Source organism: Quercus lobata, chromosome 3 (assembly GCF_001633185.2).
Source record: "Quercus lobata isolate SW786 chromosome 3, ValleyOak3.0 Primary Assembly, whole genome shotgun sequence".
Lineage (NCBI taxonomy): Eukaryota > Viridiplantae > Streptophyta > Magnoliopsida > Fagales > Fagaceae > Quercus > Quercus lobata.
Window position 1 is genome coordinate 20500967 of NC_044906.1, and position 18519 is coordinate 20519485.

The 18519-nt window shown below is 42.0% G+C and overlaps 1 protein-coding gene across 1 annotated transcript; it reads right to left on the reverse strand.

The window, feature by feature from the left end:
• Positions 1 to 2839: 2839 nt before the first annotated feature.
• LOC115980526 lies at positions 2840 to 4217 on the reverse strand. The gene is made up of 2 exons (XM_031102759.1): positions 3576 to 4217; positions 2840 to 3460 (listed from the first exon to the last, which is right to left on the reverse strand). Exons 1-2 carry the CDS (start codon positions 4215 to 4217, stop codon positions 2840 to 2842), a joined length of 1263 nt encoding a protein of 420 aa, XP_030958619.1.
• Positions 4218 to 18519: the final 14302 nt, after the last annotated feature.

Sequence of the window (18519 nt, forward strand, 5' to 3'; positions counted from 1 at the left end):
AATGACTTGTTGCACACATGAAAAACTAAATCACATAAGTCTATTTATGAATGCATCCTTTTCTTTGTTAAAAAATTCAGATCTATATTGTGATTAAAAAAAAAAAAAAGGATAATTATAGTAAACCCACCTAAGATTTGGCCCGTTTACGCTTTGCCTACCCGTGGTTCAAAACTTATCACTTTACCCACCTGTACTTCAATCCGTTACCCCCCCCCCCCCCCCGGTTACCCACCTCACCCTCAGACGTTAGAAAAACACCCTTTTATTCCAAATTAGAACATAACACAAATCAAACAACACGAACTCACTCTCCTTTCCTCATGAGCCCTAGAAATGCGAAAATCCTTGTAACTGAGCTGGGGTTTTGATTTTTCTGATCATGCTTTCGTGTAAGGGTGAGGTTTTGACTTTGGGTTGTCTTGAGGCATCGAATATTCGAAGATAGATCATCATCACCAGGTACGACATTTCTGCTTTATGGTTTTGAGCTAGGGTTTCAAGTTTTGATGGTAGCTTTGATTCATAGGAAGTTGATAATCGATGTCTTCTTCGAGTGGAAATTACTCAGGTCCAAGTGGGCATATGCGTACATATGAGACTTGTGTGCTGAGAACAAGTCTGACAGTGGATAATTTTGGGAGAAGGTTTTTGGGTTGTAGCCGATATAAGGTAAGTATACTTTTTACTTAATCTAGTTGATTCACGTGAGATTGGAATGTGATGTGTTCAATTCAATTTATGAACAGGTTGGTCCCAAGTACCCTTTCTTTAAATGGATTGATAATCCCACTTGTATGTGTGAGAATAAAGCTGCCCATTTGGTGCAACAAAAGTTGGATTTACTGCGGAGTGAGCTGTAACTTGCACATGAAAGGGAAAGAGAAGCTACCCAGGCAGCAGTAGAAGCTACCCAAATGGAAAAAATTGCTTAAGACAGGGCAGCAAAAGCCACTGAAAGGGAGAGAAAGTTTCAAGCTTCCTCTATTCAAGCCAAGGAGATAGCAGTGAGAGCTTTAGAGCAAGAGAGAAAGTGCAGAATTGCACTAATTTTGTCATGGTTTTTTTTTTGGTTATGTTGTTTTCATGTTTTGGCTCAAATGAGAATGTTGGAATGATGAGATTGAGTCTACCTAATGGGTTGTAATATAAGCTGGTCCTCAATTGTATTGTAATAGAACTATAATTTTTTTTTTTTTTTTTTGAGAATGAGAACCATGTAAGGTGGTAGATGCTGTTGGCTTGGAGCCACTTAATAATATAAGCCTTTTTAAGATAAAGTATTATTTATGTTAGATACTATTGGTATTTTTGTTTAAAGTGAATTGGCTATTTGTGAGCTGTGAGCTGTTGGTGTTGGTGTTTTGTTGGATGTTGTGAGCTGTGTTGGTTTGTACATAAAGTGCATTGTGTGAAGATAATTGTGTTGAAAGTGAATTTAAAGTGCATGACAATCTGTCAACTTGCAAGAAAAGACAACAAATGTACATATACACCTGCTATTTAACACATACACCTGCTATTCCACACATACACCCTGCACACATAAACAAACTTATATAATAATAACTCATATAAAAAACTGCAGTAATCAGAATAATAATTCTGAACACCTGTCATTAAGTTGGGAAATTGTATACATATTTTAAGGTGGCATTGAATAGTCTTTCATCAACCACCAGTAAATATAAGACATTTGGTACGACAACTAAAACAATTGCAGCTGCCCAATATTTACAAAACTTACAAAAATACAAAAAGTGTTTGAACAGCTATATAAAAAAGTGTCTTGCCATTGTCTGCCCTGCCATTGTCTACAAACTACATAACCCTAATACATTATACATAGCAACAAAAGTGTCTTGACTTAGTCTTCATTTACTGCCCCTGCCCCTACCTCTCCCACCACAGTTGGCCTTTCCACCTCTTGTTCTACATTTCTGAGCCCTAGCTGCATTACCCCTTCCTCTTAAAGTAGCTCCTCTGGTAGCAGGTGGTCTTGTAGGCTACAAAGTACAAGAATTCACATGCTAGCTACCAGTATCACAGTTTTATGAATAAAACATCAAACCTAACACTACAATACCTATGATGATAGTGCTTTACTGTCCCATATTTCTGCAGGGGTGTGTGGTGCTAATTGGCTTGAAGAGAACCAAGGAGCTCCTCTAATTGTGTATTTGAAGTCTAAAGAGTACCACTGACTTGGGTTTTGTGACCATGGAGCTGGTGGCCCTAACCATGGAGCTTGTGGCTATGGAGCTAGAGCTTATGGCTATGACCCTGCAGCCTGGTTGGATGAGAATGAGACCATAGTGTAAGGCTGATGTGTTGGTGGGGGTTGAGCTGAGGATTGGGTCCGTGATGAAGATGGGGCTTGGGATCCTTGTCTATGTGTAGAAGGCTTTCCACTTCCTTGCAACCAAATATGAGCATGTTTTTACAGTGTTAGTTATTGGCATTTTGCATTTGAATAAAAAAAATTTGTAAAAACTTACAGATTTCCCTTTCTACAATCTCTGCCTCCTCTCCCATGGTGTCTCACTAGTGACATTGGCCTTACATCCCTTTGCATTGTGCCCTTCCTATTGACACCTTCCACACCCCACTGGCCTGTTTACTTTAGACATCTTATAAGGGTTCGACTTATCGGCATCTCTCTTCTTCTTCATGGGTGGCCTGCCTAGTGGCTTATAGACAATAGGTGCAATAGGCTTGGGTTGGCCACTTGACATCCACTCAAACTAGCTAGGCATGGGAGGTATGGGTGTTTTGTATGTTTCCACATAAGCATCCTTGTAGTAGCATGGCTGGGTGTAGTCTTTTGATTTCTCACGATTCATAAAAATGGCTGCAACTCCATGCTTGCAGGGGATTCTGTCAAGTCCCATACTCTACAACTGCATGTCCTATTTTCCAAGTCCACCATATGCCTTTCCCTCTCATTGTTAACCTCATACACAAACCTCTCATAAGAAATTACACAGAAACCCTTACACTCTAATTTTAACTGCTCCAACTTTTTTTGTATGCTTGGACACAACTTGCCACCATACTTTTCTATGCCAATCTTCTTTATATACAGTCTGCTCATAAGCCTAACTCTGATCCACTCCAGCATTGATAAGATGGGCTTGTCTCTAGCCTTCACAATCATAGAGTTAAAACTCTCACTCAAATTGTTTACCATACAATCTGTCAAAACTCTTGAAGAAAAGTGGGATTTGGTCCACTGTGCAGGCTCTATATCAGCCAGGTACTTCCAAGCTTCTTCATCCAAACTTTTAAGATGGTCCATCCCCCTCTCAAATTCCCTGACTGATGTTAAGCCAGCACACCTCCACAATATACTCTTCAACTCCATGCCCTTGTGGTTAACCTTGAAGTTGTTGTATATGTGCTTCACATAATACCTGTGCTCCACAGTTGGGAATAGAGTCTCCATTGCAGGTAGAAGACCCTGCAATCAAGTAAGCAAGTAAGCATTTAATGTCAGCAAGTAAGCATGTAAAAAGGTAAGCATGTAAAAAGGTAAGCATGTAATGAAGTTATGAACATGAGCTAGATGATAATACCTTCTGCCTGTCACTGATGAATACCAGATTGAGCTCCTCTAGCCTGCCATTGTCATCTGTAAACTGCTCCAAGAACCAGGTCCAGCTATCCTTGTTTTCTTGCTTAACCACAACCATTACCACTGGGAATATATTGTCATTTCCATCCTTGGCAGTGGCAGACAATAATTGTCCACCAAACCTACCCTTCAAGTGGCATCCATCCAGCTCAACAAAGGGTCTACAACCACCTAGAAAGCCAACCTTCTGAGCATTGTACCTAATGTACATCCTTTTAAACTTGGGCTTTGCATTCTCATTTTCCATCTCTGTTTGCAGAATCACCCTACTTCCTACATCTGTCCTTAATATCATTTCTGCATAATCTCTAAGTAGGCTATACTGAGCTTCTTCATTCCCAGTAATCAGCCCCTTAGTTGCCTTCCTTGATCTATACACCTGACTAAGACTTAAATCAATTGAAATCTTCTGCATCACATGGTGCTTAATGCCTGAGACCTCCCAATTAGGATTCTTACCAAAATCCTTCAAATACCTCTTTGCCACATAGGTTGATGTAACTTGCCCATTTTTAAATGTTAGGGGGCAAGTACACTCAGGATAAAGTGTCTTGATCTCAAATGTGCACTCTCCAGTCACCATTGAGGCATAACACCTCCATCCACAATTTTTTTTTGCAATGTACATAAATCTTCTTCTTCTCATTCAACTTCCACTTGACATCAATGTGATTCTAAATCACATACTCCCTCAAAGCCTTCCTAAACACTTGGGAGTTTGGGAACTTCATCCCTTTTGCCAACCTAACATTTTCCATATCAGTCCTCTCATTGAACTCCAAATTGTCAGGCCCTTGCTCATCATCAGAACTATCCACACTTGCAATATCATCCTCTAAAACTGTTTCAGCCTACTCTTCATCTAAATCTATGTTTGGAGGAGGAACATTGCTTGGGCCAAGTGCATCTGTGTTTGGCTAAGGTGTATTAGTGTTTGGATGAGGTGTATCAGTGGTTGGAACAGTGTTAGGCTCATATGGCACTGTGTGAGGTGGAGAAGACTCACCAAAAATGTCATCAGCAAAGTCTTCTCCTTCCAGACCTTTATTCAACCAATCAAACTCCTCCTCCAGACCATCACCCCCTGTAGCAGCTTCTGCACCACCCCCTACACCAACCTCTGCACCCCCTATAGCAGCCCTTGCACCAGCTCCTACACCAACCCCTCCACCATCAGGAACTTCAATTGCAAGTGGAGCATTACCACTCTCCACATACAGTATGATGGTGTCTCTTAGCCCTCCCTCATTAGGCTTGCACATGGGTACCACATCTTGATCATCTTGTATGAGCCTCAAGTCTTGCTCCAAGTTGCCTCCAGGACCTAAATAATGAACCCTACATGGTTCATCAATCCCCAATTCCTCACATATACCTTTTATTTCATAATAACTAAGCAAATCAGGATCCCTACACACTATTTCAACTTTCCCACCAAAGTGTTCTAAACTAGGGTTCCACAGAAAAGCACCCCTATAATGTACCTCTAATTTCACTTCCTCATCATCCATCTACAATAATAAATTACCATTTGACACGTATACAATTAACAATTAAAGAATTATAAACAACAAAAGAGTAAACAGTTGCATGTTTTTGTTTTGCTTTTGGGATGCAACACACACAGAGGGACCACATTTTCTACTTTGCTTTTGATTATGTTTTACTAAATAGCACATGCAAACACTAAAATTTAAACCCAATAGAAACTTGGGTCCACTATGAGACACAATGAAGACGATAGACAAAATGCCCATAAACAAACACAAATCCAAAGAACAGGTGGTCACATTTTTCATAAAGATCAACAAACACAACCAATATTCTCATTCCATTACATGTAACATTGACCATTGATTGATTACTCAAAAAATAATAAAACAACCACAAGCCCAAAGTAAAAACCCAAACAGTGACTGATTTCTTACTAGGATTTTAGTCCCTCGAACAATCTGTTGCTTATCTAGGTTTACACTTGCAACACTATGTCAATATCAGATGCAGTTACAGGGAGTTTCATGTTTCTAGGGCTCGTGAGGAAAAGAGAGTGAGTTCGTGTTATTTGATCCGTGTTATATTCTAATTTGGAATAAAAGGGTGTTTTTCTAACGTCTGAGGGTGAGGTGGGTGTGAGAGTGCCTTTTTCTTTAGCACTCAGGCCCAAGGATCCTGGACCAAATAGTTATAGTTTGGTGGACTGGGTTTGGTTCACCGTAGCTGAAGGGCTGTTTAAGAACCAAGTGATGCACATGGCATACTTCCTACAATACACATAAACTAGCAAATGAAGATATTTGTATTGAACAACAATCAAAACAGCAAAAAGTAATGCAAAGCAAAACATGAAATATATAAAGTAATGGTTAGGGATCCTTAAATTAATAAGAAATACTTCATTGAATTTTCTTTATTATGATTACAGTGTGCTCACTGAGACGTGATACAAGGTTCAAGTAAACTCAAAAATTACAGTCTTAGATGGCTATTCAAGCCTCTAAGACTTGCAAAATTTGATTCTTTTTGAATCCGAGTATGTACTATAGTGGCTGTTTCTAGGATACCGAGAGATAATTTACTAATTTCTCTGAGTTTTCTTCTCGACAAAACTTTCTCAATGATTCTGTTGTAATTTTTCTCTATCCCCTCTTCACAATCCTCCCCCCCTTTTTATAGTGTTATTCTGGAGTCACGGGGAACTATTGATTCTCCTATTTTGCCTCTTGGGTACTAGAGCCCTTTTGGGCCCATCGCCTAGGAGGTTCAGTTTTCCCTGTTTCTCATTTTTTTTCTTCCTTTTAGTGCTGTTTCCTCGAAAGCCCATGGCTGACTATCTATTTCAGAGTGCACTGATGTCACGTTCCTCATGGTTTAGCTTTTGGCAGTCCTTCTTCTTTATCTTTTTTCTCAAATGGGTGGAATCTCACTCTGCTGGTCTAAAAGTTCTTTGTTGCTACTCCCCTTTTATAGCCCTTCATTCTGGTTCCTCGAGGTCGTCCACTTGCGCTGTGAGAGGTTACTCCAGGCTTTCTTCTTTTTCTTGTTGGACCTCTAGTGCCTGCGAAAGATGTATCTACCCTCTGTTTCTTGTGTTCTTTTGGCTTTTCCTTTAAGCTGTCTTAATCCTCTCTCAGCTGTGCTACAGGCCTCGGGGATCCTGAGCTTTTAGCAACCTCTAGAGATCCCGACTCAGCTTTCTTCTTACACTGGTTCTTCTCTAATTTTCTGATCTGGGCTTCTTTTCTTTTTCTTCTTTCTTTTCTCATAGGCTTTCGGGCTTGTCTTTTTTTTTTTTTTTTTTTTTAATGGTTTTTGGGCTTCAAGCCTTTTGGGCTTACCATCTCTTTTCTTTTTCTATGGCCCCTTGTGTTTATTTCTTTGGGCCTAGGTGCTGTGATTTTTTGGACATCAACATTTAGCCCCTAGAGCTCGTGGGTTGCCTGAAGCCCACATGTGAGTAATTCAGGGTTTCTTAGCTTCCATAGGATTTCCTTTTAATTATCCCTGGGTTCCCTTCTTCCTTCTTTAGGATCCGGGCCTTTCCTGCTGCTTTTGGATATCCTGGTCTTTTTTGTGTGTCGTGTTTCTTTATTTTGTAATTTCCCCTTTGCACGGGACGTGGCAGTTGAGTTTTTGGGGTAAAACTTCATTCACCCACTTTTTATGTTCCCCGTAACTTCCATTAATAACTGCTAATTAATATCTCCTTCAAAATTAAATATTTTGGCAACTAGCACATCTTTCTATACATTGTCTTCTCCAACTGCTCTTTGTACTTTTATTGCAGGCGTTTCACATTATCTATTTGCTTCCCTGAGTCTTCCATTCTTAGGTCTCTTTTCTCTCTTTCAATCAGTCTACTACTCCCATTTCCTTTTTCCATTCTTCCAATTCTCCTTACTTCTCATCATACCCATTACTTTAATGGCTTCTTCTTCTTCTCGAAAAAGAAGAGAGCGTACTCCCAGCCTTTCTAAGGGTGAAAGCTCTTCTAGTTCTACTCAGAGCGAGTCTCATGAGGTCATTGAGCGCCCGTTTTTCCCCTATGGGACCCCTGGTATTCCCCTAGTCTATCTTTCCCTCAGGTGTCTCATGGTGAGGCCCCTCCATCCCCTCATACTTGAGTATTTTTTGGTCAGGCGGGTTTCGCTGGTTCCGCTCAAGTTCCAGACCCTAGAGAAATTTTTGATCTTCAGATTAGGCAGGGACTTCGAGAGGCTGTACCTATCTTCTTTGATTTCGTTCCTGGGAAAATCCAAGGTTGGCCCATCTGGGTGGATAGGGAACTATTTGATGAGGAGTTCGTGGGTCGCCTAGAGCGTGCTGGGATCCTGAAAGAAATGGCGATTTCCAGTAATCTTGAGGGTTTCAGAGACGCTAAGGGTCTTAGGCATTTGGTACGTCGTTGGTGCCCTTCTCTTCACACCTTTTTCTTTTCTGTTGGTGAATTGACAATTACCCTGGAGGATGTGGTCAATAACTTCCTTCTCCTGGAATTTGGGGATGAGAATCCTTTTGATATTAGTCTTTTTGAAGAGGATCTCAAGGTAGAAAACAAGTTATTTAGCCATTTTGGTGGTCGCAATGCTTCTCCTAGTGGTAAGTCAGCCAGGATGGGGAGATGGGTTATGACTCTTTCTTGTGAGAAAGATAAGGAAGTCAGGCGAGCTGGTTTCCTGACATTCTGGCTTAGTAAGTTCCTGTTTAGTGAGTTCCCGGGGTTCGGGGTTAAGTCTACTTTCTTTCTGTTGGCAATTAAGTTGGCCTGAGGCACTCAGTACCCTTTAGCCCCCTTGTTCTTGGGCCATGTCTATTCCCAACTAGATCAACTTCATAGAGATGAAGTCGAAGGTGACTCTTGTTATGTAATCATTTCATCTCTTCACTGTGCCATCCTCCAGATTTTTATGTGGGATCGTTCTTCAGTCACTTTAGCTAAATGTAGGAATTTGAAGTTTGTGAAAGACAAATTCCAGGGATCCCTCGATATAATTAAGGGTCTTTGTGGTAATTTAACTGATAATTTTCCCATCATCTTTCACTGGATTAGTCTGAAAGGTGGCAGTCTCAACCTGGTTGAGTTGTTTGATCAGGCAGGACATTTACACTGGAGGCCTCCTCAAGAGTTTGGTCCTGGCTTTGCTTGTGATTCTATGTTGTCTTCTTTTCTTACTTCTACAGGAAACACTTTTGATTTGCGCTGTGGTGATGAGGGTAGTTTAGCCTACCTGGCTTGTATTAGTCCCTTTTAGCTTCCTGTGCCTTCTTCAAGCGGCCTAAAGTATACTTATTACTCGGCACACTGGGTACTTCGGCAATTCGGTTTCGATCAGGATATTCCCCCAGTGTTTAAAGACATAGTACCCTCTCTTCCTTCTTTGGATCATTTTTTGAGACTCCAGGCCTTCTCCTACTGGTCACGGAGGAGTCCTCAGTTTGCAGTGCCCAATTCCCAAAGAGGAGTTTTTACCTCCAATGGTTATACTGGCTATTGGAGGAGAGTACAAAAATCTTTTGTTGATTACGTTGGTTCTAGCACAATTAGGGAAATTCCCAATCCTAGTATTTCTTCTACTCCAACATCCAATAAACACCTATCCCTGCTTATCGCTGGAATTGTTTCTACTACTGTGAGTAGTAAGACAAGGTTCGTGGAATGGCATGCTTCCATGGCAGGCTGGGTAACTTATGCATAGGAATTTCCATCAACTTGGTCAGGCTGTGGCCTTATCATTGGTACTTCTTCCGGGGTACCCATTAAGAAGGGTGCTATAGAGACAATAAGTGTCGCCACTCCCGCAGGTAAAGGCAAGGAAAAAGGGATTAGGCAGGAAAAATTAAAAGAAGTTGACGTTGAAGAAAGTACAGAGGGCATGGAGGCTGGTCTTAAGGAAAAAAAGAGAAAAACTGGGAAATCCCATAAACAATTGGTGACTCTAGAGGAAAAGGAAGTTGGGCAACCTTTGGCCACAAGGACTTGGAAGAAGACTAAGGTAGAGTCTTCTATTTTTTCAGGTTCCTGTGACTTGTTCAATCCATGGTCCTTTGGGATCTTCTGATTTTGTATCTCAGCCCCCCTTAGGACCCTCTGGGCGTACTCATAGTAAACAAAAGACCATCAAAGAATCTGTAGAGAGAGAGAGAGAAGGCCAAGACCTTTTTCCTTATTCTCTTTTTTATATTTTTCATTATTGTTGCAGTCATTTCCCCCTTTTAGCTAATGAGTGGTTATTTCCTTTACAGTCTAAATGCAAATCGAACTCCAAGAAAGGTAGAAGTCAGTCATCTGGTGATGATGTGGTACGGCCTTTCCTCATTCACGTCTCTTTGTTTGCTCTTATTCCCTTCTCTGGTACTGTGTGTTTGTGACACCTTGTTTCCTACACTTATTATTGTTTGTCTCCCTCCCTTTTTTTTAGGTGGAAGTGTCTCCTCCTATGGCAGGTAGGGCTCTGGAGGAAGAGACGGTTGCAGCCCTTTCTGTTGTGTTTCCTGGTATGGAAGAGGAGCCCCCTAGTGGTGGCATGGCTGAGGAGGTTAGGCAACCAATGCAGGGTATCAAAGCTACCCAGGATCCTGAAGCTTCCCAACTTCCTGCATCCCAAAGTCCTCAGCTTGAGCAGACTCCCAGTCCCATCAAAACCATGTTTCCTCAAACGGTGTTAAGTAAAGAAACTTTGGGAGGCATGTTTCTGTCCAAACAAATGGGTGAGCCTTATTTTTCCTTTATAATAGTGTTTAACTCTATTTCCCTTTTGTCCCCTTTTTCTCTCCTTCCCCTTTTTGAGTTCCTTATTTCCTTTCTCTTTTTAGGTCAAGCTAGTGTGAGGTCTGTTCCCAGCGCTGCCTTTTCTTTAGAATTAGAGGATTTTGAAGGTGGGTGTAGATCATTCTAACTGTGTTTCCTTTTCGTTGTTTCTTTTTATACCTTTCCTCCACCTTCTTCTATGGCGAAGCCCCCTGCATCTTTACCTTCTTTTAGCTGTTTTGATATAGTTTCCTCACCCTTTCTTCAACTTGCTCTGTGTCCTTTTCCAGAATCTTCCAAGAAGCCAGAGGAGCAAGAGGAGGAGGTTCCGCCTCAGGAGGCCGATACTGGTTTCCCCTTTTTCCTTCTCTCTTTTTTTTTTTTTTTTTTTTTTTTTTTTTTTGGTCGCCTCTTTTCTTTTTGAACTAAGTCTATTTTCCCCTTTTTTGTGAGTGTTGATACAAGTGTTAGGGATTCTGAGTTTGTGGTTCCTAAGGGAGTTGTGGGATCCGTTCAGGTTGCTGATTTTCAAACAACCCAAAAGGCTGAAGGTTCTCCAGCTCCTGCAGGTGGGGATACAGTGATGGGGGACGTTCTGAGAGTGACTGCTTTAGATCTTGATTCAAGGATTTCCATCTTCTTGGCTTGTTTTGATCTTATGGAGTTCAACAGCCTTCCTGCTAGCCACTTCCATTCCTTCGGGTCTTTTTATGGCAGCTTCTTGCATTTCTCCGTGCCTATGGAGGGTCTGCCGTTGCTAGAAAGTTTGCTCAAGAGTCATGGAGACTTTACCAGCGGTTTTAGGAGAGGTGTTTTTCTGGGTAACATCTTGATGGAGCTGCTGTGTGCTATGCTAATTTCTTTGAGAGATTCTTTTGTAGACTCCTTATCTGAAGAGAAGCTTTTGGAGTAGAGGGGAGTGGTTCAGGACCTTTTAGAGGCCAAGTTCAATTTGTCCTTCTTGCTGGATCATTTGCGTCTACTGGCCCACGTGCTATTCCAAAGGTAGGCTTCCAAGAGTATAGATGCTGAGATTGCTGCTGTTGAGGAAGCTCTGGCTCGTGCTCACAAGGCCTTGCAAGATTTGAAGGTCAAAAGGCAGAGAGTTCTTTCTTCTTCAGTCATGCCTGTTATTTCCCCAGATGATTCTCTGTTGGCCGACCTCATTTCCTAGCATTTCCCTTCTCCCTTTTCCAACTGTTTTAGATGTGCATAAACAATTTGGGGTTGTATAAGCTTCTATTTTTTTTTTCTTTTGCTTGAACACTACTCTCTTCTTCTTCTTTTTTTTTTTTTTTTTTTTTTTTTTTTTTTTTTTTTTTTTTTTTTTTTTTTTGTTTTTTGTGTGTGCATAGATCTGTATTTGTGTTTCGAGGCTACTCCTAAGTGTTTGCGTTTCAAAACTGTTTCTAAGTGTTTGTGTTTCAAGACTGCTTCTAATTTTTCTTAATAGCATGTGGATTTGCTTGTTTCCCTTTAATGCATTGCTTTCCTTTCCTCTCTTTTCTCTTTCTCTTACTGAGTCCTGGGCCATGGTTCCTACAAGCCTTACTGTAGGTCCTAGATCAGGTACCCGGTGGTTATTTTGTTGGGCAAGTACTGAACTGGGTACCCGGTTGTTTTTTTTTTTTTAATATATTATATATATAGTCCCAGTTCATGAACTTGACAGGTCCCCTTTTTGTCAAGTGCTAGGCTAGGTATCATGGGCACTTACTTTTGCTTGTGATCCTAGACCATGCATTTGAAAATATCTGTGAGGTATTTGAAACTATCTGTGAGGTGGATCCTGGGTCATGTGTCAAAAGGTATTTATTTATTTTTTCTTTTGTCTTGGCCTAGATATCCTTCCTCAATTCTGTCCAAATTTGGACTTTGCAATATTTAGGACTTAAAGGCTAGAGGAAAAAGAAAACTTCATTGAATTAAAATACGATCATCATTTAAGTAACATAGAAAAAGTCATTAAAGATAGTAAGGACCACAGAGCGTCTTTCTATCATAGGTTCCTGAACAAAATCACTTAGACAAGAATTCATAACAAAAGCAAAGAAATGATAGAAAAAAACACTGAGCGAGTTGGGGAGTTGGCAAAAGGATCCTGGTGTGCTGAGACCCCTTCTTTCTTATGCGTAGTACTATTTCAGCCATTTCCCATTTATGGGCTATGTCAGGACTGTCCCAACTTCCTTTGTAAGGTAGTAATACCCACTTTCATGAGCTGTCCTGATGATGTAGGGTCCTTCCCATTTTGGGGCGAATTTGGAGGGCCCTGGAAGGTTCCTCCTTACGTGTTTTGACATCCTTAGTACCAACTGCCCTTCAATGAAAGTTCTTGGGCGTACTGCTTGTGCATATGCTTTAGTCATTCTTTGCTGGTACCTCTGACTTCTCTTCTTGACTAGTTCTCTTTCTTCCTCTACCCCTTCCAAATTTGCTAATCTCCTTTCATTGTTCGCGTCCTCGGTTTCTTCTTGGCTTTCTTCAAGGACCACTCTTGGTGTAGGAACAACTAATTTCACAAGGCTGATAGCTTTTTTTCCATAGACTAGGGAAGATGGCAAAAATCCCATGACTGTTTTTACTCCTACATGCCCAAAGTACATCTGCCAAATGGTCACTCCATTTCCCTCCATACTCATGCTTCATCTTTTTAAGGATCTTCAGCATCACCCTATTAGTGGCCTCAGCTTGGTCGTTTCTGTAAGGTTGAATTTAATCAACCATCTTATTGGCTTTATTCTGTGCCAAATTTGCTTGTATTTCAGCATTTAGTAACCCTGTATTTAGGTGGGTTTGTTGTAAGGGTAGTGAGTGAGATAGAGTGTTGATTGCTCAAGAGTGTGCAACAAAACAGAGACTCGCGGCTTGATCTCGCGGGTGGCTCATGGCTGCAAGCTGCTAGATGCAGCACACGTGCCAAGCATGCCAGAAGGTGAACAGTCATGCTAGCTGGAGCACTACAGGACAAAACAGGACAACTGGCCATACGGTTATCTCGCGACTGGGTCTCACGACTTAGTCAAGTCGTGAGGCCAAGCCGCGAGCCACCCCTGTTTTGAAAAACCTGACGTTTCACATTCCTCTCTCACTCTAGTATAAATACCCCTTATACTCACAAATGAAAGAGAGCTTCCAGAGAGAATTTTGAGAGAGAAACCCTAGAGTAAAACGAGATTGATTCACCTACAATCTATACATTAGAGTCTCTTCAAATTCCTCAACTCTCTTCCTCTCCATTGTCAAACCCTTGAGAGGCATTTTACCAAAACCTTGTTCTCACCATATTCATCACTGTGAGAGGGCTGTTTGGTGTTCTGGGAAGCAGTTAGGAAGGAACCAATCTACATTGGTTGATTCTACGGTCTAGTAGCGGAATCCGGGAAGCTAGAAAAGAAAAAGGTTCGGCGCAACCTCGTTGGAGCAAGAAGCTTGGAGGGCTTAGGTGCACTGGGTAGATTAGGCTTAGAGGGTCTATTGCTGTCCATGTATCCCAACTACATTTTCTAGTGGATTGTTTACCGCTTGGAGGGGGGCGGAGAGGTTTTACGCCGAGGGCTTCGGTTTCCTCTTCGATAACACATCGCGTATTGTCTTTGTGTTTGCATCTTCCTTCCCTTTTATCTTTGCCTTTTATTATCTGCTGTGGGTTGTGATTTTAATTTGGCTTAGATAGTTTTTCCAATTCTATATTATAGCTTATGTTCATTTTCCGCATACTAGTTGTTTGACATATAGCTTGAATTGGTTAATTTGTATATTGGGGGTCTAAACGTTCAAAGGTGTTTATACACATATTTGAACTTTCAGTTTCCTTGTGGGTAATATGAGGTAGACCTTCCATGCTTGATGTAATATACCTCAGTCAACCCCTTCATGTCTTTGTTTATGAACGGGGTCCCATTGTCACTGATCAATCTTCTGGGGATCCCGAACCTTGTAATGATATACTCTTGAATGAAGTTTGCTACAGCTGCTCTAGTGGCTTTTTTCAAAGGGATGGCCTCTACCCATTTTGTAAAGTACTCTGTGGCTGCTAAGATCCATATGTAACTATTGGATGGGGGGTTTATAGGCCCTATGAGATTGAGCCTCCAAATGTGAAAAGGCCATGGTGTCGTCATATCCTGCAACACATTTCGATGAGTATGGATCGCATCTCCAAGGACTTAATAGGCATGGCAGGTTTTGACTAGTTCCTCTAAGTCCCTTTTCATCGTTGGCCAGTAGTACCCCAACAGTAGTAACTGTTTATAGAGCCTTCTTTTTCCCGGGTGACTCCCACAATCACCGGAATGGACTTCCCTAACTACTTCTCTAGCTTCTCTTGGCCCCAGGCATCTTAGGGGATCCTCACTGTATCCCTTTTTTAACAGGATCCCATTCTGCAACAAGTACCTATCTGCAAGTTTCTTGAGCTGGTGGGCTAGTGTCTTGTCAGTTGGTAGGATCCCTTGAGCCAAGTATTCTATGAAGAAAATTCTCCAATCTTCTGTAACAAACATAGCATAGCTTTCTTCCTTGTCTATCGCAAGCTGACACTCTTGACATTTTTCCTTTATTGTTGCTGCTTCTTTGTTCATATTCGGCAAGTAGTATCCCATGCGTTGCATTCTTTTATATAAGCTGATCTTTTCTACGATCCCACAAGCTGGGGTATGTAATTCTTCTAACCTCAATTTTCCTTCCTTCTCGTTGATACACCTGATAGGATTCCTCCAAGCAGCCTCCTGTACAATTCCCCTTCTATCAAAGTGTAATCCTTCAGCTTTTTGATATTCCCTCCAGGTCCTGCCTCTTTCATTTTTTCTTTGACTTCGCTCCTCTAATCTCACTGCTTGGACTCTCCAGGATACATCTTTTAGAGGATCTTTATGATAGAATGTTCCTGCTTTCCTATCCTTACCAGCATGTCCCTTCCTTTGAATGGTATTTAGGATCCCAGGGTGGCGAGCGCATCAGCAAACCTGTTCTCACTTCTTTGAGTGTACTCTATACTAAAGGTCTGGAATTCCAGCTCTAGCCTTTGCACCCAAATCCTGTAGGCTGCTAAACTTCTTTCTCTTAGCGCAAAGTCACCTTTCACCTACGAAACTACAAGATTGGAGTCTCCCAATACTCTCATATGCTTTACTCCTGTACTGAGTCCTATAGTTAACCCGATCAAGTATGCCTCATATTCAGCTGCATTATTAGAACAAGAGAACCCAAGCTTGAAAGACAAGGGTATGGTATCCCCATTCTCACAACTTAGTATAACTCTTACCCCATTCGAAGTTGTTGTAGCTGACCCATCAAATCTCATTGTCCATTTCTTTCCTGAGATCTCTGCTACTGCCACCTCACTCGGGATCTCTTCACTTAGTGTGCTTTCTTCCTTTCCTGGGAACTAAGCTAGTAGCTCTGCTATGGCTTGGCTTTTAATAGCCTTGGGGGTCTTGAGGCCTATATCATATTGAGAGAGCAGGACTAGCCATTGTGCTATCCTTCCCGTGAGAAGGGGCTGGTGTAGGAGTGCCTTTATGGGGTGGGACTTAGTCACCAAAAGGATCTGGTGAGCTGAGAAATACCTTTTCAGCCTCTGGGATGCATAGATTATCACTAAGCAAGCTTTCTCTATTTTGGGGTACCTGGTCTCGGCTTCTTTAAGTGTCCTGCTTACGTAGTAAATAGGTTGCTCGTTCCCATCATCATCTTCCTATGCTAGCAAGGCTCCTATTGCCTGGGAGTTTGATGTTAAGTACAACAACAAAGGTTGCCCACGCACTGGTGCTTGAAGAGTGGGTAAGTGATTCATGATCTGCTGAATCCTTTGGAAGGCCTCCTATTGTTCCATTCCCCAGGTGAATTCAGTTCCCTTTTTCAATAGTTTGGATAAACCCGTCGTAACTGAAGCTAGCCCAGGCACGAATCTCCTAATATAGGAGACCTTCCCTAGGAAACTTTTGAGCTCCCTCACCATTGTCGGTCTTTTCATTGTGGCAATGGCTGTGGCTTTGGCTAGATCTACACTTATGCCTCTGTGATGTACCAAAAACCCAAGGAACTTCCCAGTAGCACCCTGAAGGCACATTTCATGGGGTTCATGCGTAGTTTGTATTTCCTGCATCTTTCAAAAACTTGCTTAAGTACCTGAAGGTGTCATGTCCTAGTTTTTGACTTGACCACAATGTCATCTATGCAAATGTCCATCTCCTCATGCATCATGTCTTAAAAGATGGCTGTCATGGTTCGTTGGTATGTGGCCCCTGCATTTTTGAGGCCAAAGGGCATTACAGTGTAATAAAAATTCCCGATTGGAGTTCTAAATGCCATTTTCTCTGCATCCTTGGCAGCCATGCGAATTTGGTTGTACCCACTATACCCATCCATAAATGAGAACATAGAGCTTCCTGTAGCTGAATCTACAAGGAGGTCGATATTGGGTAAAAGGAACTCATCTTTAGGGCATGCCTTGTTTAGATTGCGAAAGTCCACACAGCAACGGATCTGGCCATTTTTCTTCTTCACAGGTATTATGTTAGAAAGGCATTTGGGGTGCTGGATGGGTTTGATAAAACTAGCTGTTAGTAGCTTTTTGACTTCTTGAATTATCTGAGCTTCTACCTCGGTGTGAAAGACTCTAGCCGGCTAAACTACTGGTCTGATTCCTAGGTCCACGTTGAAAGAATGAACTACCAATCCTGGGTCTAGACTAAGCATTTCATCATAGGTCCATGCGAACATGTCCCTGTACTTCTGGAGTAAGACCACCAATTGCTCCCTTTCTTGTGCCATCAGCTGACTGCTAATAAAGACAGGCTTCTGGGATCCCAGCTCGGCTCCTAAATTTATTTCCCTTAATTCTTCCTCAGGTTGAATCTGGGCTTCCTTGACTGGTTCCTCTGGGATTTCTTCTTGGGCCATCATGCAATCTGGTGGTCCGGGACCTTCTTGCATGATGCATTCAGGTCCCACGCACCTTCACAAGTGATAAATCAACCTTCCTCGGGGTTCTCGCACTACCACACATTCTCAGGATCCTGAAGAGCTGAGCTCTCTCTTTTGCCTTTTTCTTTCCAAAAGGTTTCTTAGGTCACAGGTGCCCTTTCCTCATTCTTTTTCTTTTTCCAGGATAGGTGCTTCTAGGGTACCTGGTGTGGGGCTTTCATCATCTGGTTCTAGCTCGTCATAAAACATTGTTTCTGCGAAGTTCACTTCTCCTTGGCTGAAAGGGTTACGGTTGGCAGGGATCCTCACGGGTCTCCCGTTCGATCTCGCTTTGATACATTGATGGTATGTGGATGGAATAAGGCGGTGTTTATATAGCCACGGGCATCCCAATAGTACATGGTAGGACACCTCTACATTAATTACATGAAACCTTGTCAGGGCTACTATTGGTCCTACTCGTAAGGCCAGCTGCACCTACCCTTCAGTTGATTCCACCGACCCTCCAAATCTAGTTATCTCCATGGGAGCCCTCAGGATCTTCCTGTCAACCAAACCCACTACTTCTAAGGTACTCAAGGTTATGAGGTTGAGCGATGCCCCTGTGTCCACCAATGCTTTTCTGATTTGGACATCATTTATGGTGGCCATTAGATAGAGGGGTCTACGGTGGTCTGGATGCTCAACCTCCATGTCCTCATCGGTGAAAGTTATTGCATTAGTTGTCTTCAGGAAAGTTCGACTAGCATGTGACTTTGCTGTGAAACATTCCATTCCCGAATCTGTTGCTATACTCATGAGAGACTCTGTGGCCACCTTTCTTGCTTCTGGTTTAAATCCCAATTGGTTGAATAGTGACCTAATCTTGGGATTCATTTGGAGGGTCCTGACTATGCTTGGATGGAAGGATCCTTCAGATTCTTACGCTTCTGCCGGGTTCCCATGGATTACTACAGCTACCACCCCTTTCCCTTTGTGGTTAGGCAAGGGGTTCCTTTGCACTTCTGGCTCCTTTTGAGTGAGCTCCAGAGTTCCTTCTTTTAGCTTTTTGTGGAAGAGTCTACGGAGGGTCCAACATTCCTTGGTGGAATGCTTGACATAATTATTGATCCTGTAAAACAAAGGGTTCTTCCTTTCTTCCTCAGTTGGTGGCCTAGACACAGTGAATGGCTTAACAACTCCATCTCCGATCCATTTGTCCAGCACATGG

Bases quoted from the DNA above. Each gene is read 5' to 3' on its own strand.
- LOC115980526 (XM_031102759.1), bottom strand. From the start codon at position 4,217: ATGGTGACTGGAGAGTGCACATTTGAGATCAAGACACTTTATCCTGAG. The intron at 3,461-3,575 runs GTATTATCATCT...ACTTGATTGCAG, and splicing joins TCATCAGTGACAGGCAGAAG to GGTCTTCTACCTGCAATGGA.